Source organism: Balaenoptera borealis (assembly GCF_965194805.1).
Source record: "Balaenoptera borealis genome assembly, chromosome: X".
Classification (NCBI taxonomy): Eukaryota; Metazoa; Chordata; class Mammalia; order Artiodactyla; family Balaenopteridae; genus Balaenoptera; species Balaenoptera borealis.
In genome coordinates this window covers 104,101,615-104,124,399 of record NC_138881.1, presented here as the reverse complement: position 1 = coordinate 104,124,399, position 22,785 = coordinate 104,101,615, and the positions used below count along the sequence as shown (strand labels likewise).

Here is a 22,785-nt window from a genome sequence, read left to right as displayed (position 1 = left end):
GATAATCATACGCTTCCTGGAAATTCCTGCTGAAGAGGCCTCGGAGATCAAAAGCAAACAGTCACTTTTCAGATGAGCCACAAGGCTGGAAATGTACTAAAGGAGGGAGATGAGAAGTGTCCTGTTTAGGATAGGGAGACAGGGCCGTTTGGGAAACAGCTGGTTTCTTCAGCACAGTTGAACTTGGGGAAGAGAAGTTATTAGCACTTGGTAGCAATGGCAAAATATAGTAACAGTCATGATGTGTTTCTGAGGCTTTTCCATGAAAAGTAATTTCTTAAAATGGATGGAATGGAACAGAAGTAGTCTACTGCTCTGTGTCACTAGCAACACCCTGTATCTTTTAGAAAATGAAGGAAATGAAGTCAGCCAAAGGTTGTCAATTACATGAGGGCAGGGCCTAGTCTGTCTTGGTTAGATCTGGCTCCTTAGTGCCTAGCATAATGCCTAAAATGGGATAAAGAGCCATTTATTGGCAGAAGAAAGGAAAAGAAAGTAGCATGTTCTACACTTGGAACTGCACCAAGAGTACTGTTACAAATAACAGTGGGGAATCCAAGTAATAAGCTGAAATATTAGCCATGAAATTGGCTGACAAATGTATGTGAAATAATATATCCCAATATAAGCCAAATGTTTCTTGGAGGACACATAGCTTAAAAGGATTCTCAAGCAATGGAATAAATGAACAAGGAGGGAATGGCTGGTGACAGAGAAGCAAGGGAAACCTTGAAAGAGCACGACGATGTGACTGCACTTAAGAGTTCATGAGAGGGACTTCCCTGGCGGTCCAGTGGTTAGGACTCTGCACTTCCATTTCAGGGGTCACAGGTTCAATCCCTGGTTGGGGAACTAAGATCCCACAAGCCGTGAGGCACAGCCAAAAAAAAAAAAAAATCAAATAAAGGTTCATGAGATAGCCAAGGAATAGAACATTTCCATTTCCATAGTCAGACAGGAATGAGAAGAAATACAGGCATGTTCCATAATAAAAAGTAGCCTTTACAGAGCTCTTTCTGTGTACCAGGCACTGTGCTAAGTGCTTTATGTAGATTTTTTTTTTTTTGTATAATTCCTATAATAAATTTTTGAGAAGGTATTACTACTATACCCAATTTCTAGATAAGGAAACTGAGGCTCAGAGAGGTTAACTGATTTGCTCCAAGGTCACAGAGTTAGCAAATAACAAAATTTTGAACCCAGGAAGTCTTAACTCTGAAGCCTGAGCTCCTAACCACTTCCTTCTACTACATCTGAGCCTTTTTCTACGGAGAGAGTATATAGCTTCCATCAGATTCTCGAAGGGCTTTGTAAATCCAAAAAAGCATGAGAAACAGTGTAGCAGACTCTAAGCCCGTGAAGGCAGGGACTATGTCTGTCTGAATCAGCACTCAGATATTTGCGAGGGGGGTGGAGGGACAGCTATGTTAATGTGTGAATGTACTGGTGAAGATCTGGCCTCCAAATTGATTCTCCTGCATCAGTCTGGTCTCCCTCCAGCCTGCTCCCCAAACTGCAGCCTAAGTGATCTTTCTAAAGCCCTAGTCTGACCATGTCAACCCCCAACTTTAAAGATCTTCATTGACTCCTCAACACACTCAGTTCAAGTCTAAAGTCCTTAGCCTACACAGCCCTTCATGGCTTAATGCAGTGGTTCTCAACAAGGGACAGTTTTCCCCTTAGGGGACATTTGGTAATGTCTGGAGACATTTTTGGTTGTCACAGCTCAAGGGAAGGTGCTACTTGCATTTAGTGAATAAAGGCCAGAGACGCTGCTAAATATCTTGTACTGCACAGGACAGGCCCCACAACAAAGAATCATCTGGTCCCAAATGACAATAGTGCCTCAGTGGAGAGACTTAAAATTAGTCCCCGGCAAACACTGAAACTTCATTTACCACCACTACCTACCCTACTTATGCTCCAGCAATCCCAGACTGCGGTGAGCTCCACACTCCCATATGGTTTCGTGCTTCTGTGCTTTTGTTCATTCTTTTCCCTCTGCTGAGATCACTCTTCCCACCTTGCTTTTTCTCAGTACCTTTGCTTCATCCTTCAAGATTAAGTTTACATTTCTCTTCTAGGACTATTGCCCCAAACTTCCTCCTCTGTGTTCCCATGTCACCCTGGGCATGTGTCTATCGTGTCACTTAACCACGTGATATTGAAATGACCTGCTTCTGTATCTGCCTTCTGTCACTTGACTGTGAACTCATAAAGGGCAGGGACTTTTTTTATTTACCTTTATAATAGTGCCTGAGACAGAGTAGGCACCACAAAGCATTGAACTGAAAGGTAACAGCTGACAGAGAGAAAGACAAATCACTCAACTCCTAATGAGCTTTGACCTTCTCAGCAACAACAACAACAAAAAAGGTTGACATCAACCTTTAGGTTGAATCTAACGAGGTAAAGGGGAGGCCAGACTTGGTGAGGAGAGCGTGAAGAAACATGTCCACTCTTCTAGGTGAGGAATCAGACGGCATAGAGGCGAAGAGCAGACATCTGAAAATGGGGATATTGATAGTTTCTTTCTCAAGTGATTGCTCTAAGCATATAAAGTAATAATCCATGTAAAGAGCCTGATACGTAGGAAGCACTCAATAAACAGTAGTTACTTTTATTAAAGGCTCAGATGAGTGGGCCTGTAATTTTACAGATGTTATTGATTAGGACCAGTTCAAAGGAAGGGGCAGCACCTATTTATATTTAAAAAGTAGGTCAATTTAAAGAAAAATATTAAGTCAATAATAGTGCAAGTGGTGGACAGCTAAGGCAAAATTCATGAAGCTGTTATGTGGACAACTGAAGTCTGGGAAACGGAGCTGAAAAGGAACTATATTGAGTGGTAACTGGACTAGGTTCCTTCTAGTGCTAAAGGTTTATGACTTTGAGACCATTTTTCATGTTAATACCATTGGCTATCCCATACTTTGTCCAGGCACTGGGCTCAGTACTTTGCCTCCTTATCACAATTAATCCACGCAATATCTCTGAGAAGTAGATAGACTATCATTAGCTTCTTTTCCTTATTGCAGATGAAGAAATCAGAGACTCATAGAAGATACCTCATTTGCCTAGGGTTACACACTAGTATGGGAAGGAACCAGCCTTGAAACTGTTAGGGAGAGCCTCAGTTTACAAATTATGGTCTGTGTCTACAGTGTGGGATAACTGAGGAATTTTCTAGTTTAGTCTAATCAAGGGCTCATATTTAGATTTTGCTGTTACACATGGATTTTCCCCGATAGGATTCTGTTGCTTTATAAACTACTACTTAGGTCAAAATTAGCTGGCTCTCAACCATGGGACTTGCTGACCTGAGAGCCAAGTGCCTTCAAGGCAGATTTTCAATTAGCAGAGGAAGACATGGTGCTGTCAAGGCTTGACATCCAGACCAAGAGCCCCTTGCTGCTCTGGGTTATTTCTCAGGGAAGGTTGTTGGGAGATGGGCACATTCTACCAGCTGGCGGCTACACCAGTGACCTTTAATGCTAGTTTAGCTTAAATACATTTTGACATTTCAAGCAAGTTAATGTATTTTTACAAGGTGGGGCAACGACCAGAAATTAGGCCAAATGGTTTGCCTGCAGGCCGGGCTACTGTGCGAAGATTCCAGAGCCTCACTGCTGTTCCTTCAGCTCTTTCCGCTCCCACCACCCCCAGAAGAAATGTTTATTTCTCTCCACCCGGACAAATGCCAGCAGCCCTCAGGGCGTAACCTTAGCCCCACCTCAGTGGTCCATAATTCTGGGGTCTCTCTGCAACTAACAGATGCTAATTCTGACAGCCAGAATGAGCGCAAAGACTCCAATCCGCATGCTACGTTGTGTGCTATGGAAATGCCTTGGTATAAAGCACCAGTTCCTTGAAAAATTACGTGGAAAAGGGAGCATCTAACATAAGAAGCAGATAGAAGGAACTAACAACCTACGAGAGGTGAAAAGGTCCAGTTTCTGAAAAGACAGACCCTAGACTACTAAGTAGCCACACACCTTTCATCTGAGGAGTTTTCAGAGACAAATCAAATGGGAATTAAAGGGAGTCTGTGTAGCTCGTCCAGAAAGTGTCTCAGAAGCACAGAGGCCGCTTTAGTCACAGGAAACTGCCAGAGGGTGACTTATTTGATGGAACAGAAAACAAACAGACACAATAGCTGGTGTATTTTTGAGGCAATTTTAAACCTAATAAACATGACACCAATAGTGTTGACTTAAATCAGCTTGGGCGAGTCGGAGAATTTAATAGCTCATCTTCCAACTGCCAGCCTTTATCTCAGAGGCGGCCTTGACCGCAGAGAACTGAGTCCAAGACATGGCCTTCTCTGACTTCTGCCAGGTGTGTGCCGTCCCCAGCCTCTGCCCCGGCCTCAGCTCTCAGAGTGGGGATAATTAGAACGTCATTTCTGCCAACTTTGTTTTTTCTGGGTCACTGACTTCAGACTTGATCAAAATACGAGTGTTGGACTGAAATCCATTCGTTTCCTCTTCCTCAGCCAGCCCCAGCTTATTTCCTGGGAGACTGAGCTCCATAGGCCCAGCGCACACAGACAGCTTCTGTACCAGCCCGATGGTGTGTATAGAGGTCCAGAGTGAGGGCTATGGGGGGGGTCCACAGCGCAGGCCTCCATCTCCCTGCTCTCCCTCTCCGTGGCAGGGCGCTGACATGCAAGGGCCTCAGACAGACGTGCTGAGGAACACATCACAGCAAACTGCTCTGGGAGCTGTTAAGGCTGGTGTTTAATGTTTATCCAATGGCCTCAGTCTGAAAGGCTCTGTAGAACATGCATAACAGAAGCTCAGCTTTATACTCCATTAGCATTCAAATTCCTAGCTGTCCAGAGGCATATGGTACTGACCAGAGAAGGCCAGCCTATGTCGAGGCTGAGGGCATGTAGAGACAGGAGGACAGGTTGAGGCTGCTGCGTGTCTGGGAGAGACACTCAGAGACAGGGGGCCAAGAGCCCCAAGTGGTACAAGAGGGGAGGTCAAAGACAACCTTTGTCTTCTTTATAACATCACCAGTTGCCCTCCATTAAGAGACAGAATTAGAGAGAAGGGCTTTATCTCAGACTGGCCTTTGTCCACTTCATTACTGAGTGGAAGGCCTCTTCCAACCTGGAAATAGTGGGCCTCAGAATGCGATGATAGCGTGTATCTTGTTTTCAGACTTTTGGATTCAAGGAGAAAAACAAAACTTTCCTCGGGCTTTCACTCAAGGCAAAAAGAATTGCAGCTACATTACTGTTACTATCTTGGCCAGGAATGGGGCAGACTCTTCTGCCTTTGCCTAGCCATAAGAGAAGAGAAATAAAGTACAGAATAAGTGAGTGGTGGAGTCGAGAGTGCACGTAACATAGTTCTCTGAGAAGTGCCCGGTGATAAATAGCAGCTGTCGAGGAAATGTCAGGGTAGGCATTGGGCTGACTCCTGTGTCGAGAAAGGAACTAGAGTAGATCCGTGTTTGCTTGGCCTGTGTGTCCCAGTGCCCAGCACAGCACTGGGCACCAGCACGCCAGACACACACACACACACACACACACACACACACACACACACACACACACACACCCCAGTCCTTTTGCTTCTAACTCCTTAATGTGTCTCAAATCCATCTACTTCTCTCCATCCCCACTGTCGCCAACCTAATTCAGGCCACCATCATCCCTCACCTGGACCACTGCAGGAGCCTCTTAACTAGCGGCCTGTTTGCCATCTCACCTCCTTCTCCAACATGATCTCAACAGCAGACAGTGTGATCCCTCTAGAACCCAAATATGATTATGTCACATCCCTACTTAAAGCCATCAGAATAAAACTGGACATGTACATCTTCCCATTACCTGGTGTATTAGTCTGCTGGGGCTACCACAACGAAACACCACAGACCAGGTGGCTTTAACAAGAGAAAGTGATACTCTCATAGTTCTGGAGGCGGGAAGTTCAAGATCAAGGTGTCGGCAGGTTTGGCTTCTCCTGAGATCTCTCTCCTTGGCTTGCAGACGCCCATCCTCTTACTGTGTCCTCACATGGGCTTTTCTCTGTGCATACACATTCCTGGTATTTCCTTCTTCTTATAAGGACATGAGAGCCCCACCCTTATGACCTCATTTAACCTTTATTACCTCTTTCAAGGCCTCATCTCCAAATACAGTCACATTAGAGGTTAGACTTCAGCATATGAATTTAGGGGGGCACAATTCAGTCCGTAATACCTAGCCACTGTCTACCTCCTGATTCTCACCGATCACCTCTCCCATCACTCAGCCTGTATTAGCCTTACTGAATTGTTTGTAGTATCTGGATGGGCCGTACTGTCTCTAGTCTCTGAACCTTCGCCCATGCTGCTCCCTCTCCCTGGATTGCCCTCAACTCTGCTGCCTGCCATTTCCACCCCATTCCTCTCCTACTGGTCACTGCAGACCCTATTTAGGTACCACCTTCTCTGGAAATACCCTGCCTCCTGACTCCTAGTCTGGGTAAAGAGCTCTCACATCCTCTCTGCTGCCTCCTTCTCATGACATGGAGAGTAATTGCCTGATGGCTCTCCAAGGGTTCTTGTAGACCATGAGGCATTTGAAGACAGAAGCTGTGTCATTTTGGGGATCTTTTGAATGCCCAAAGCCTAGCACAAGGCTTAGCACAGAGAAGGTGCTCAGCAAACATCCAACGAAAGAACAAACCTACCTGTTTCTTTGCTGAGGAAAGGAGGATATGGAGTGAACCAGGTCAAGCCACATGAGCAGTGCATTACAACTTAGGATTCCAAATCCCCAACTGATGAACTGTACCTGAGTATTCCACAAGACAGATGCTAGGTCTGTGCCAATGAAAGGTCCTGTCCCAAAAGGTTGCTGATAGAGTAAAATCGGGTTTCTCTAGCACTCTGTTGTCCAGGTGCCTCTATGACTTTGCTGTTCCATGCATCTACAGAGCAGTGAGAGAGATTTGCATCTCATAGTGCCACAGAAGCCCTAGAGCAGTGGTCCTCAAACTTTATTGTGCTTCAGAATCACGTGGAGGACTTGTTAAAACATGGCTGGCTGGGCTCCAACTCCAGAGTTTCTGATTCAATAAGTCTAGGTTGGGGCCTGAGAATTTGCATTTCTAACTGGTTCTCAGGTGATGCTCTTGCTGCTGGTCCAGAGACCACACTCTGAGAAGGATCCTTCTGGAATTATAGCAGAAAATAATTCACATTATGTTGGAAATGGCATAAATGGTAAATGTGTATACCAGAGCACTTAATCAACTGTCCTTCCGAACTTTGCCGGATAACACCAACATTGCTGAAATTCATGAGACGGGGAACCAATAAACCAATTTTTCTTTCAAGGTAAAACGGCCCCGGAAAGATATTGTAACCTAATGGTGTGTGTTCTGTTCTTTTTGCAGGTGCGATTAGAGTGGCCAACAGACCTTGCAGTCAATCCCTTGGACAATTCATTGTATGTCTTGGATAACAACATTGTGCTTCAAATTTCTGAGAACAGGCGAGTGCGGATCATTGCAGGGCGCCCCATTCACTGCCAGGTGCCAGGCATCGATCATTTCTTGGTCAGCAAGGTAGCAATTCACTCCACTCTGGAGTCGGCAAGGGCCATCAGCGTCTCCCACAGCGGGCTGCTCTTCATAGCTGAAACAGACGAGAGGAAAGTAAACCGCATTCAGCAAGTTACCACCAATGGGGAGATCTCCATCATGGCTGGTGCCCCCACTGACTGTGACTGCAAAATTGATCCCAACTGTGACTGTTTTTCAGGTATGACCTTTTTAGCAATTCAGCAGCTCCCCCTCTCTGTTTTCAAAAGAAAAACGTGCGTCAGAAAAGTCCAAAAAAGAACAAAATTATTACTTGTAAACATTGGTGTGAGGCAGTGGAGAAAGCAATGGATTGGGGACCAGACAGCTTAGTATCTGGTCCTTGTTCTGCAACTGACTCACTGAGTGACCCTAGGAGGGCCATAAAACCCCTTCATGACTCACTTCATCTGCTAAGTAGAGAGACCACGTGTCTCAGTTATATCACCTTGCTGCTTTGAAGATAAACTAGTATAATAAAAGTTTTGGTACTCTAAGAAGTTAAGACCACTCTACAAATGTAAGATCATGATATTATTTGTACTTTGGAGAAAGGGAAGCTAGGTAAAACCTACATTTACTGATTTAGCTAAGGAAAAAATTACTTCCAATAAGTGACTGGTTTCCAGATTAACAATGTGAGCTATTTGAAACCCAAAGGGACTATCAGCAGGCTGCTTTCGGGATACAAGGGCAAAATTAAACCTCACAATGAGGGTTCTCAGGACATCAGTCTGCTACTTACATTGTTTTTTTTTTAATCCAAAATTTTCTCCATAACCAATAGTGCCCTTTACTTCCAATTGAAATAGGGGGGGAAAAAAAGAGCCTTTTCTCCAAAACACGGAGTGGATATTCCAGACAGTAAACAGTCCTGTAAATGTCAATAGATGCATTTATTGCTGGTGCGTGGACATCCCTCCATGCTGCTTGCAGCCCTATTAAACTGCTCATCCACGCCCAAATGGTTCTTTTAACCTTTGCCTTTCCTTGGGACAGAGGAATCAAGAGTGAGCAACTGGGTCAATATGACTTTTGATTGATATTTCCAATGTTTTCTTAGACAACTAGTTTTATAGTTATTTTGCTAATTGATATCTTTCTTTCAAGGCAAAACTGGAATGTTTATTCCAGTTATCAAATTTGATGTTCTGAATCATTGTCGCACTTAGTGTACTTTGACAATGTGACAATGAAAGTTTACAGAAGAAAGGTGTCTGGGAACAGTAGGACTGGAAAGCCCTGAGATAGATACTATGAGCATGGACAAGTGTTAAGTCTCTGGATTTCCAGCCAGATTTGGGGTGGCTGTCATCATTTGCTGTTTTTGTATCCTTCGATGCAATAGATACAGAAGAGCAGGATTGACGATTTCACAAAATTGGTGTTAACTGAGAGGATTGCATCTCACTGTTCATCTTCAGTGGCACTGACTCAAGAATTGTGAATAATGGGTTTCAAATATCCGGCTGGGGCATGTGGAGAATGTTGGTTCACTGATTGTTCCCTTTAAAATGATTCTTGATGCACAGCGATTTCTGTATACGGTATGTTTGTATAAATGCTTGTGACCACAACTATTAACATCAGGGTCTTTCTCCCACAGGTGATGGTGGCTATGCCAAAGATGCAAAGATGAAAGCCCCTTCCTCCTTAGCAGTGTCACCTGATGGTACCCTCTACGTGGCAGACCTTGGGAATGTTCGAATTCGTACCATTAGCAGGAACCAAGCCCACTTGAATGACATGAACCTTTATGAGATTGCGTCACCTGCTGATCAGGAACTGTACCAGTTCACTGTCAATGGAACCCACCTGCACACCTTGAACTTGATAACGAGGGACTATGTGTATAACTTCACCTACAATGCCGAAGGCGACTTGGGTGCGATTACCAGCAGCAACGGCAATTCTGTGCACATTCGCCGAGACGCAAGCGGGATGCCCCTTTGGCTTGTGGTGCCTGGCGGGCAGGTGTACTGGCTGACCATAAGCAGCAACGGAGTCCTGAAAAGAGTGTCAGCCCAAGGCTACAATCTGGCCTTGATGACCTATCCAGGAAACACGGGGCTTCTGGCTACCAAAAGTAACGAAAATGGATGGACAACCGTTTATGAGTAAGTTTCTAATTCTCAACATGGGCTTTGTTAGGTTTGTATTTGCAATTGTATTACAGTGGGAAAATGACTTAGTAATTGCTGAGTGTTGCATGCTATTTTCTCCTAACAGCCACAATAAAAATAAAAAAAAAAGTCAAGGAGAAAATTTTACCCAACTCCTAAGGCTTTGAACCCATTTCTCCAGAGCACTTTTGCAGAGCATAAGAATAAAAACATAGGCTGAATGAAGAATCAAGCGTGGCGCTGCACGAGACAAGAATGAGGCGGAAGTCCATGTGCTCGAGCTGGGAAAACAAGGGAAAATTTCATTTAAATGACAAAGCTAGAAAATAGTTCTAAAGTAGCAAAGAAGCAGTGTAGTTTAACTAGTATTTATTTATTTATTTATTTTTAAAATATTTATTTATTTATTTTTGGCTGTGTTGGGTCTTCGTTTCTGTGCGAGGGCTTTCTCTAGTTGTGGCAAGCGGGGGCCACTCTTCATCATGGTGCGCGGGCCTCTCACTATCGTGGCCTCTCTTGTTGCGGAGCATAGGCTCCAGACACGCAGGCTCAGTAGTTGTGGCTCACGGGCCTAGTTGCTCTGCGGCATGTGGGATCTTCCCAGACCAGGGCTCGAACCCATGTCCCCTGCATTGGCAGACAGATTCTCAACCACTGCGCCACCAGGGAAGCCCAACTAGTATTTATTGATCCCTGTGGGGTTTAATGAATGTGTGCGCAGCCCAGCCCAGCCCAACTCAGTTTAAGTTGTGAAATGACGTGGGGCAAATGCTGAAACAGGAGAAGCTGCACTCCACTGGCTGCTTCTGGGAAATGTGGAGTCAAAAGCTTCAGTACAGGCCTGCGCCCTCCCCCCAGTTTCCCTGCACAAGGCAAAGACTCCAACACATTTGGGTATTCACAGACCGGATCTGTGATAACTTTGTGTAACTGGGAATTAACAGAAGGTGTGTCTGACAGCAGGCTACTAGGAGGTGTCCTGTCATGGAAATAGAGACCATCGTCCTTGCCTTTTAAGGCTGGACAACGTTATTTGCAAGTCAACCCATTTAGAAAGCTAGTTTGCGAGCACTCGGCAAGCATCTTCCCCACGAAGGGAACTGCTGAATTTTTAACCAGTTTACCAAGTGAAGATAATCCATGGAACTGAACTCAGAGCCTGAAATGGCATTCAAGTTGAGGAACGTGAGAAGCGGAGATACTAAATACGAGGAGTTCCAGGTGTGACTCTTCCGTGAGGATGTAGGGAATATGAAGAGAATAGATCCCACGAAACCCTCCTGAGGAAAGGGACAAAACAGTTGGCCTTCAAGTGTTGGATCATTTCCCAAAGAAATGCCACTTATACAAAAGAGCTGGACAGCTATTTTAGTTTCACTGAGAAAAATGTATTCAGTTTCTGTTGCAGGTCTTCCTCTATTTCTTGAAAAATTTCTCTTACATCTTAATAAAAGTAATAAAAGCTACTGTTCACTGAGGGTTTACTATGTGCTAGGTCCTAGGGTAGGTGATTTACATAAAGTATTTTGTTTGATCCCCAAAATAACAACATGGGGTACGTGCTCCCGGTTTGCCTATTTTATGGATGAGGAAACTGAGGCCCAGCATGGTGAGCTTGTCCTGATTCACACAGATGTCCAGGATTCAAACTCCAACAGTCTGACTCAAGAGCCCACATTTTGAAATATACTACCCTTAAGAAAGATAAAAGTTCTAATGAGAATATCTTTTTTAAAAAATTCACGCAAGGTCACACTGCAGCTGAAATTAGACAAATAACTATTTTGAAAGCTAATGGTTAAATTCAGTTAAGCAACAAGAAATGGCAGAATTATTAACTAGTTTTCAAAATAACCAGTTCAACCGTTCACTAATTTACCAATTATCACATTGTACACTTGAAATACATGCAATTTTATTTGTCAGTTATACCTCAATAAAACGAGAGAAAAAAACCCCACAAAATAACCCGTTTAACCATTCATTTATTTATTCAACAAATATTTGCTAAGCAGCTAGTATATGCCTGGCAGTGTTCTGGTGCTGGGGATATAGCCGTGAACAAGACAGATACAAATCCCTACCTTCATAGCGCTCACATTGTACTGGAGGGAGACAAGTAAAATGCACAGAACTTCAGATGGTGATAAGTTCTGCGGAGGAAATAAAGCAGGGTCAGGGGGAATCAAGATTTGGGGGCAGAAGGGGGTTTTATTTCAGGTTGGGTGGTCAGGGAAGGCCTCACTCAGAAGGTGACATTTGAGTAAAGGCCTGTAGGAGGTGAGGGAGTGAGTCGTGTGGGTATCTGGGGGGGAGGAAGGGGGAAAACATTGCAAGCAGAGTGAACAGCAAGTGCAAAGGCCCTGCAGCAGGAACAAATCTGACATGTTCAAGGAATAGTAAGGCAGCCACTGTGACTGGAGTGGAGTGAACAAGTGGCCAGGGCCACTTCACATAGGGCTTTGCAAGCCTCTGTAAAGACTTTGACTCTGAGTAAAAGGTGGGACCACTGGAGAGCTTCAAGTAAAGGAGTGACAGAATCTGCCTTACATTTTTAAAGAATCACTCTGTATTGAAAACAGACTGTATGGTGGAAGTAGAGGAACCTAATGGAGGGAGGGGGCTATTGCAATAATCCAGGCAAAATGGTGACTTAGACCAGGGAGTGAGGGCAGTAAGTGATAATATTCTAAATATATTTTGACAATAGAGCTGTCAGGACTGACAGATGGGATGTGGGGTATGAGAAAAAAAAAGGGTCAGAAATATCTCCAAAGTTTTTGGCCTGAGCAAGTGGGTGTTGGACTTTCCATTTACCAGGATGGGGAAGACCAGGCAAGGAGTACGTGATACTGGGTGGGAGTTCAGGGTTGGATATGATCAGTTTAGACATCCAAGGGAAAATATCAAGTTGGCAATTGGATTTATGAGTCTGGAATTGAGGGGAGAGGCTGGAGGTGTGAAATTTGGAGATCCAAATTTGGCGTCCACCAGTGTTTTGATTGTGTTTAAAGCCACGAGATCTTCATGGAAAAGTGAGTGTAGTCAAGGAAGAAAAGAGATCTGATGATGGAACCTAGAGCACCCCGACATTGAGTTGAAGATATGAAGAGGAACCAGCAAAAGACACTGAGAAAGAAAGTCCAGTGAAGTAGGAAGAAAACAAGGAGAGTGGGACGTCCTGGAAGCGAAGTAAAACAAGTGACGCAAGGAGGAAGGAGTGATCAGCCATGTCAAATACTCCTGATAAGTCAAGTAAGATAAGCACGGAGAATTGACCGTTCCATCCAACACTGTGGAGATCATTGTTTACCTTCACAAGAACAGGTGCTGTGGGCACTGGGGGACAGAAGCTTTAGCAGAGGAGGTTTAAGAGAGAATGGATACACACATGTTCACAGCAGTGTTATTCATAATAGCCAAGAAGTGTAGAGAACCGTGTCCATCAAGTCATGAATGACCAAACGAAATGTGGTGTATCCATACAATGTGATATTATTCATCCATGAAAAGGAATGAAGTTCTGGTACATGCTACAGCATGGATGAACCTCAAAGACATTATGCTAACTGAAAGAAGCCAGACACAAAAGGACAAATATTATATAGTTCCGTTTATATGAGATATCCAGAAAAGGCAAATTCATAGAGACAAAGTATAACAGATTAGCAGTTGCCAAGAACTAGGGAGAGGAGTGAATGGGGAGTGACTGCTAATGAGTACAGGTTTTATTTTGGGGGTGATGGAAATGTTCTAGAAATGGTGCTGATGGTTGCACACGTTGTGAATGTACTGAAAGCCACTGAATTGTGTACTGTGTACTTTTAAATGGTGAATTTTATGCTATGTTAATTATATTTCAATAATAATAATCATAATAATAGAGAGAGCAACTGGGAGGAGAGTTTGGGGACAATGAGTAAAGAACTCTTCTGAAGATCCCTGCTGTAACGAGGAGCAGAGAAATGGGAGCAGGGGGGGAACAGAGTAATCAGAAGGAGGTTTTTAAAATGAAAGAAATAATGGTACATTTGTGTGCTGATGAAAATAATCCAATACAGAGGGGGAAATTGATGATGTCAGATAGAGAACAGAATGTTGTAGTCGGATGGTTTGTGGTCCCGGCGGATACTTACAGCAAGCGGAGCCCAGGCCTGTTAACCAGGACTCGGCTGGCAGTGAGAAAAAAGTAGCATCTAACATCATTGTTGTTGGGTAACCAATCTTGAGGCATTAAGAGATGAGAAACACAGGCACTCACGTGGGGGTAATCATGGAATTTTATGGCCACAAGGAGACATCAGAGGTCACTTTACACATAAGGAAACGGAGGCCCAGAGTAGGGGACTAATTTGCCCATTCACGTTGCTGGTTGGCTGGGTCTAGAGGCGGATCTTTGAGCTTCTAGCCCACTACTCTTTCCACCACTACCCCACTGCCTTCCAGAGAAGGGAAGAGGATTTGGGATTACAAGAGTGACCATGGGAAGTCTGGGGAGCTAGAAGATTTCGGCTGCAGTAGCAGGACAAGAGGAGTATGAGAGCGCCATGAAAGAGAAAGGGAGGCTGAATAGCCGTTTCGTCCTTGTCCCACCTTCTCAACTCCAGCCAGTATTATGCCGAAACCCTCTGTGGAGAGGAGAAGTTTCCTCTTCCTCCTGAAGCAGTGCATTCTGTCCCCAGCGGAATGCTGTCCCTGTCGGTTCTTGCCTGTACATATCGGAATGAGCAATTTCCCAACCTTCAAAATGAAACTAATTCTTCCCAGTCTACTCTGTACAAACTCTGGCTTCTTTCACTGTTATCCTCCAGCGCTTTAGCCGGTTCTGAGCGCGCCTTCGAGGTTTTCCTTCTCCTTCTGAAGCCAGGGAGCACCGAATGGGACCTACTCTTCCAGTCAGGGTTACAGCCATGCTGAGGTCGGTAGAAGGGGGCCTTGGGCCACTGTTACCAGGCCCTCCTAAAAGAACTTGAGCGTTGCTCTGAGGTGAGAGAGAGGCTGCCTTCTTTGGCCAAAAGGTGACAAATCCTTTGCCAAGGTGGACGTCAGATTTCTGTTCTGAGACGAGAAACAGAAGCAGAAGTTGGAAGGATGGAAGACTGCTGCATAGAGGTAGCTAAGCCAGTAATCCATTCAACTTTCGGGTATCGGCAACGACGGCAGGGAGAAATGACACAGATGACCCTGAACAGTGTGCACTGTCCAAATGGGATTTTAAAATGCATCTGGTGCCGTGGCAGTATGTGGGCTTGTCTTGTGTAGTGTGATGTTGTTTAAATAGTTCATTGCTTTTCATAATTCCGTTTGACTTGGACCAGGATCAAAGTTGCACACCCCAAGTATTAGTACTTGATGCTTGACTGCCCTTAAGTGTCCTGAGTGTCAGGGGAAAAGCTGACCACAGAGAAATGGCTAACAGGGAGGTGACTGTCAAAACAGAACTAGGAACGAGGCAGGGGTTCTGGCCCGAGGGGCTGGCGGGCTCCTAATTGCAATGACCCTGCCCCAGCAGAGCTGCAGCAATAGCCAGGATGCCCTTGCTTGTTTCGCAAGCATTTCCCTGGCAAAGGCTTCTGCTACGCTCAACTGAAACGGTCCCAGACTGAGGCCAAAGTGTCAGTTTTGTCACTGCTGCCAGTGCCGGCCGAGCTGACAGTTCCTCAGGCCCTTGACCTTTGTGGGAGCATGATCTCTTGATCCCTGGTTTTCTGTGCTCTATCTCGGGACTTGGTTCGCACATTCCCCACCCCAACCCCCCAAGAAAACGCCATTCACTGACAACTTGAAATGCCCTCACGATAGCTCTGGGCGCCTTCTAGGCTGTTTTACAAATGTTCAGTCTTATGGAAGATGGCTAGCGGGAGCTTCTCGCTCCTCCCTGATAAGATTAGAGGAACGGGGGCGGGGAGCGGGGAGGCGGGGCAAGGTAAACAAGCCTCGTCTCTGGGTGAGATATTTGCCTAAGCAGAGGATGTGATTCCCATGCAGAACTGGTTGTGTAAGTGAATAGTCAGTCCAAACACATCGAAGTGTTTCCAGTGCTTTTGAGAATCTCAGAGTAGGGAGGGAACTAAGGCACCACATGGTCCAGCCCCCTGCCTCTGGGCAGGTGAGGGATTTCATTTAAGCAAGAGGAACGTAGACTTGCCAACAGTTCCTTCAGGACTCCAGAGACAGACTGGACACCTTTGCTCAGTCCCCTCCCCTTGTGCTTCATGCCCTTGATAAGGCTCAGGAATGGGCAGAGAGAACTGTTGTGGCTCATGCTGGGGAGAGAGAACTACCGAAGAGAAAGGGACTGAACAGAAGGAAGAGACGCTGCTGGCCGAACGAGCTTTCCGAGCCTGGCTGGGAAGATGCACCTCATGGGACGTCTGTGAAACTAAGCCTCCGCACCACCTGGGATGGCTCTGTCTATCCTCTCACCACGCTGACTCTCGTCCCCACCCCTTCCTTCCCATTTCCACTGGCAGATCCTGTTTCTCTCATTCAACGAGTATATGCAGTGAGAGTCTGCTCTGTGCCACACACCGAAAATACAGAGGTGATGAGACACTGTGTCCTCTCTCTAAAGATGCGAGAGCTTACAACCTAGGAAGGAAGACTGGTCCCAATGATAGGCGATCACAATGCATTTCATAAAGGCAAGAGGCCACCATCTTCTCTTACACAAGCTGAGGCGTTAGCCTCCCAACAGGTTTCCCTGTTCCATAGTTTCCCTTCCGAGATTCACTGCCACCAAAGAACTGCTTGAATCATACTGTTCTCTCCCTGAAGAGCTTCCTGTGCCTCTCCATTGTCTACTGACTGCATGCTTTCCTCCAGAGCCTGACACCCCAGTTTCCCCGTGCTCTGCTTCCAACGTGCCTCTCCGGCCTCATCTCCCACTCCCCTCCGAGAGGACCCTTGTGCTCCAGCATCCTGCTTCCCTCGGTGGTCATCCCAGCCACCAGTGTGCCTGCCTTTGGAATGCCTTCCTCCCGTCCCCAGTCTCTACCTATCAAGGGATTGATCTCCAGCTACCCTCCAGGATTCAAATACCACCTCCTTCTCTTCCTTCTCTTCTGCTCAGCCTGCCTGGAAATAACTTCTGCCTCTTCTGAGCTTCTGCAGCTCCTTGTTTACAGAAGTATATGGCAATATTCTGACATCAGAGTGATTTGTGTGCGTATCTTATCTACACTACTAGACTTTGAATTTCATTCACCACAGTATCCCCAGTACCTAGCACAAGACTGATATTTATTGAATGAAGGACAAGTGAAGATAGAAAGGCATTATGGACTTGGGCTGAATCATAGGAAGCCACATGAAGTTATTGGTGAAGAAAGGGCAATCCAGTATTTCCTAAAGAATGCTTATTAGGTTGGTCAGGTTTCTGGCATGAGAGGGTAAAGAGGGTCTATTTCCTTTAAAAAAAAATAAGTAATGAATTTTTCTTCTATAATCTTCAATATTTTCTTAAAAGCAAAGATGGAGGAGCTCCTAGTTTTTACCCTGCATGGTTTAGCTCTGGCTTACATTGTCCTCAAGGGAAAGGGCAGGCCACCCCTTATGAGAAAATATCAGACCAAATATATTTTTAATAATGTGTAAATATCATCTCCCCTAATATAAACTATGTGTTCCTCAAGGACAAGAATGAATTCTGAATTGCCTTTACAAATGTTTCCTTTGATCCACGGGGACATGTGTGTGCGCACGCACACAGTGGAACTCTGTAAAATCAGGGACGGGAAGGGACAAGGTGATGGCAAATCTCCTCTTACCAAGCTCACTCCTGATGACCATGAAGGCAACAGTCAATGCCTGATCACACAATTCACCAACCAGAATTTGCAGCGCAGGGTAGGGAGGGGGAGTGGGGGCAGGGAGGTGGAAGTTACGACCCTGTTATGGCCTGAGGGGATCAGTTGCAGCATATTGGCTTGTGTTCTCTGCACCAAAGGATGCAGGCACCAGAGGGAAACCCGCAGAACAGTGTAAGAGGTTTTGATTAAACTTGTTTCTTTGACATTCAGTCTGGAAACATGCAGTCCCCTGTGATGGAGGGGAAACAACAACAACAACAACAACAACAAAACCTCAAGCAAGCCATAAGAAATCAAAGGCTTCCTTTATTTCTTATCCAGTTTGGAGCAATCTTTCCAAAGTTGTGGGATCTGCCTGTTGCTCTTCCTTTGAACATGACCCCATAGAAAAGACTTGGGCCTGTAGGTTTTGACCGAGCCCGAGAGAGACACCACACTGCAGATACCACCAAATGCCATTGCTTTGACTGTGACTAGCAGAATTGGGGTGGGTGAGTGTACTGGGGGGTAGAGTGCTTTGTTTTTTGGGGTTTTTCCCCTTCAGTTTTACTGAGATATAATTGACATACAGCACTATATAAGTTTAAGGCATGCAGCATAATGACTTGATTTATATATATTGCAAAATGATGACGACCGTAAGTTTACTGAATGTCCGTCATCTCATATAGATCCAAAAAAAAAAAAAAGAAGAAAAATATTTTTTTCCTTCTGATGAGAACTTTTAGGATTTACTTTCTTAGGAACTTGCATACATACCACACAGCAGTTAACTATTGTCGTGTTGTACATTGCATCCCCAGTACTTATGTATCTTATGACTGGAAGTTTCAACCTTCTGACCACCTCTGTCCCATTCCTCCACCCACCCCCCACCTCTGGTAACCACAAATCTGATCTCTCTTTCTATGAGTTTTGTGTGTTCGGATTTTTTGGGTTTGTTTTTTTTTTAGATTCCACATATAAGTGAGATCATACAGTATTTGTCTTACTCTGTCCGATTTATTTCACTTAGCATAAGGCCCTCAAGGTAGAGTGCTTTGTTTATGATAAAGTCAAATGTACACTTTCAAATAAGGAGGCTTATCCAGCCACAGAAAGGAAATCAGACAATACAACTTTCTAGCTCTCTAGAGTCTGGGCAGGACTGTGGGAAATTCTACCTTATCCCCACCCCATTGCCTCTCTCACCAGACAAGGAGCCAAGCAGCAGCCTTCCAGCTACATCTATCCAGGGAATTACACCACAGGCCACTGCTGAGGTTCATTCAGATTTTTGACCTTTGCTCATGGATGGCTCAGTTAGCATCTGATCTTGTCATCTTGCCCTGAGAAGTGGGCACGACCACTGCCGTCACCTTTCAATGAAATCTTGCTTTAAAACAAGGGGCTATGTGACTGGGAAAGAAAGAAACTGCCCTGAGCTGGAAAGTCCGTTGGAAACCTGCATGCGTAGCATCTTAGGTCAGATTTCCTGGAGGAATAATGAAGAGTGACCTTGCCAAGTGCTGAGGAAACCCTTTAGAAATCAGGAAAGGGAAACCAATGAGGCAGAGTTGCTGGTGATGGATGTGAAACAGAGAGGAACTGCCTGAGTAGTCCAGGCTGTGGGACCACAGTCTCCCTAGTGAGGGGGGCCTGCAGCGGCTTCTTTCTGTCTGCTGCCTGGAAACTCCTCCCTACAGGGAAAAGCAGGTTGGTACCTTGCAAGAATCAAAACTGGATATTGTTTTCCTCTCCTGGAAGGAAGACCAGGCAGACAAAGTCGGGGCTGTGTTAGGTGTTCAGGCCCTTCCATGCCCCTTTCTCATCAGGGGTCTTCTTCTTGCAGCCACAGAGCCCCGAGCAGGCCATGGGCGAACGGGCTGAGCAGGGGGGAGGATTTTGCCATTAACCCCAGGCGCAAACAGCACCCTTCGGCCTTTCCTCGATAATGAGGCCTTAGCAGCATAGCAGCAACATGCCAATTACCGTTTTGACTGAAATCCATTTAAACAAAGGGTGCATCCAATTAAACAACTAGGGCTTGTCATATCTATGATGTCAAATGACCTATTTGATTATTTTTATTTGCATGCCTGACTGTTTTAACTGATAGCATGTGTGTGCACGTGCGCACACTCATGTACACACAGAACTGAACTTGAGATGGCATTGTGTATAGCCTCAAGTTCAGTTTTGTCCTATAAAATAATGTCTAGCCCCTTTTCCCAAGCCTACCAAAGGCTGGTCTAAGTTTTAAAATTTCCGCAGCTATCCAGGCTGAGTTCTTTAAAGCGCAGTGGATTAACACTGAATCGCTAGGCCATTGTGCGTCATTTTGGAGGGAGAAGGCAGTAGAGCTCACTTTGGGTAAAAAGAATATAATTGTTTAACATTTTAAAAGCAAATAAAAGTACTTAACTATTTTGTAATTTGCAACTTGAAAACAGTAATGGGTTTCCAAGTGCATGTCCTTACTTTTAATGAAGTGTTTATTTTTCATGGTTCTATTGGCAATAAAAGAACAGCGCCACATCAAAAGGCTTCAGGGAAGCAGTTTCCATTTGGAGGACAGTGAGATTGCCAATAATTCTGATTTTTTTAAAAAAGTCAACTCACAAGACTATATTTCTAGATATAGGTTATTGCCTATTATCCCAGGTAATTTTTTTTTTTTTTGGTCTCTTACTCATATAGGCAAATTGCAACACATTATGTACTATATTATAAAAAGATTAAAAAATTAAGTGACACTGAGATCAGGGGGCTCCAGAATGTTTTAATGAACATGTTTCCATTGTCTTCTGTGCTTGGTCATTTTGTTGGAAGAATGATTCATTCATTTCAGATTTGGCAACTTAAAGAGCAGCAAATATAATTTTCCTATCAGAGTGCAAAATCAGTTTATTGGCCTTCTCAGGCTGGTGGGGGCGGGGCGGGGCGGGGCGGGGCGGGGGACAGTCATGCCTCCTTTTTCTTTGTCAACATCACCCTCTGCTGGTCCTTGTGACCCATCACATCTGATGGGATCGACCCAAATTGCAAACGGAGGGCTCCCTGCAACATTGCACACAGCAGGACATGATTCATAAATCAGTTTTCCACCCTAGTGATTCATTACCAGATATATTTTTTCTGTAAAACAGCACAGCTCAAGGAAGTCATCAAGAATTCAGAAGCAGCAAAAAATACCTTCGTCTGATTAATCATCTTTCTGACCTTTTTCTTCTTATTGAACAAGGTTAATAATACTTGTTATCACTCAAAGTTAAACTGTATTAGCTGCCAAATGATTTTTATTTCGCAAAAGCCTGTTATCACTGCCAAGAGACTTCAACGTTGGGATTGGTTACATTCCTCAGGTATGACCCCGAGGGGCATCTGACCAATGCAACGTTTCCCACTGGAGAGGTCAGCAGCTTCCACAGTGACCTGGAGAAGCTGACAAAAGTGGAGCTAGATACTTCCAACCGCGAAAACGTCCTCATGTCAACCAATTTGACAGCAACTAGTACCATATATATTTTAAAACAAGGTAAGAATATTTCCAACTTCGCCTGACTCTAACAGCATCTCTCTTACTTCTACCATCAAACCTCTGCACACCGTCAATGACTAGAATTCACTTTTGGCTGAGAAGATGACTTCTTCTCCCGATATTCCAGCTATGGAGGCTGAAACCCAGACAAAGTCACACCTTTCACAAAGTTCCTATAGCAACATTGGGCCACATCCCTGTGGGAGTTATGAGGTTAAATCCCTGCCAGATCTACTCCTCCATCAAGTCATTTCCCAACACGCAGCTGTTTGTAGAGGTCTTTAAGCTCTGATTGGGTTATATTAAAGAAATGAAGTCTGTGTCCCATCTGAGATCAGCATTCTAGAGCAACGCTGACATGGGTGAATAAAAAGGATGAATGAGGATACACACCAAGCAGGAATATAAGGGAAATGAGAGAATTAAAAGCTCATTCTGTTCAAAGAGAGGAAAGTAAAGGAACGGAAGGAAAAAGAAGGAAGGGAGAGAGGGAAGGAAGAAAGGAAGGAAGGAAGGAGAGAGAGGGGGAGAAAGAGAGAGAGGAGTAAACAGGAAGGAAGGGAGGTGGATTTGGAAAGAAGGTCTTGGAAGCTGAGGGAAGTGGACACAGAGAAATTGTTTTCTCTCTGCCCAGTCATTAAGGACTCTTTGTATTGTTAGGCTGAGCCACTCTAAGAGGCTCGGTGGCGACCTCTGTCAGCGTATCATTTTGTGGAGTCCAGCACCTGTGCTGGTGTCCCCAGGCAGTGATGATGCTGATTTCGACTTCATACTCTGCTCATTCTAGCTCCCAGCGTATCAGATGGAGGAGGCCAATCCACCAAGTCAGAAAGGGAGTTTGTGAGGGAATTCTTTAAAAATGAGAAAGTTTTTCAAAACCAAAACAGCCTGCAGTATTACACAGGAGTCTTTTATCCAAGAAACAAGACAGCCCAGCTGTGAAAATAACGAGACCCAAACGGACAGAGAGTGTGTTGGCCTGTCAGAGTGGTTCTCTAGCCCAGAGGGCAGTTAGGTCCACGGCACCCCGCCTGCTCACCCTTTCCCAAACTTACCTCCTAAAGCTAAACTTGTCTCTCCTCTGCTTCTGTGCTTCCCTTTCTCCCCCCTCTTCCTCCTTTGCTCCTCTGTCTGCAGAAAATACCCAGAGTACCTATCGCGTGAGTCCAGACGGCTCCCTACGTGTCACTTTTGCCAGCGGGATGGAGATCAGCCTCAGCTCAGAGCCCCACATCCTGTCCGGGGCGGTCAACCCCACCCTGGGCAAATGCAACATCTCGCTGCCCGGAGAGCACAACGCCAACCTCATCGAGTGGCGGCAGCGGAAGGAGCAGAACAAAGGCAACATTTCAGCTTTTGAAAGAAGGCTGAGGGTAAGGCTCGACCTGATAGAAGCTATAGAATCGGTGTTTTAGTTTTGAAGACGGCAGAGCCTCCCTCATTGGAAGTCCCATTTATTTCTCCAAAGCTTTTCTAGCTGACTGACTAGCTTATATGATATACTAATTCAAGAGAGGGTGCTAATGGCTGATAATGATTCAGTATCCTGAAATGAACATTCTAATAGGAGCTTTCTTTCTTTTCTTTTTTAATTTATTTTTTTAACATCTTTATTGGAGTATAATTGCTTTACAATGGTGTGTTAGTTTCTGCTGTATAACATAGTGAATCAACTATACATATACATATGTCCCCATATCTCCTCCCTCTTGCGTCTCCCTCCCACCCCTCTAGGTGGACACAAAGCACCG

The 22,785-nt window shown here is 44.9% G+C and overlaps 1 protein-coding gene across 3 annotated transcripts in view; it reads left to right on the top strand.

The window, feature by feature from the left end:
• The window catches only part of TENM1 (teneurin transmembrane protein 1), a 777,022-nt gene that overhangs the window by 725,182 nt on the left and 29,055 nt on the right, over positions 1-22,785 (top strand). For all 3 annotated transcript variants that reach the window (XM_082376913.1, XM_082376912.1, XM_082376911.1), the window contains 4 exons: positions 7,395-7,761; positions 9,187-9,697; positions 20,859-21,031; positions 22,172-22,407. In XM_082376913.1, coding sequence (XP_082233039.1) covers positions 7,395-7,761; positions 9,187-9,697; positions 20,859-21,031; positions 22,172-22,407 — 1,287 coding nt within the window. The remainder of the gene's footprint in view (positions 1-7,394; positions 7,762-9,186; positions 9,698-20,858; positions 21,032-22,171; positions 22,408-22,785) is intronic.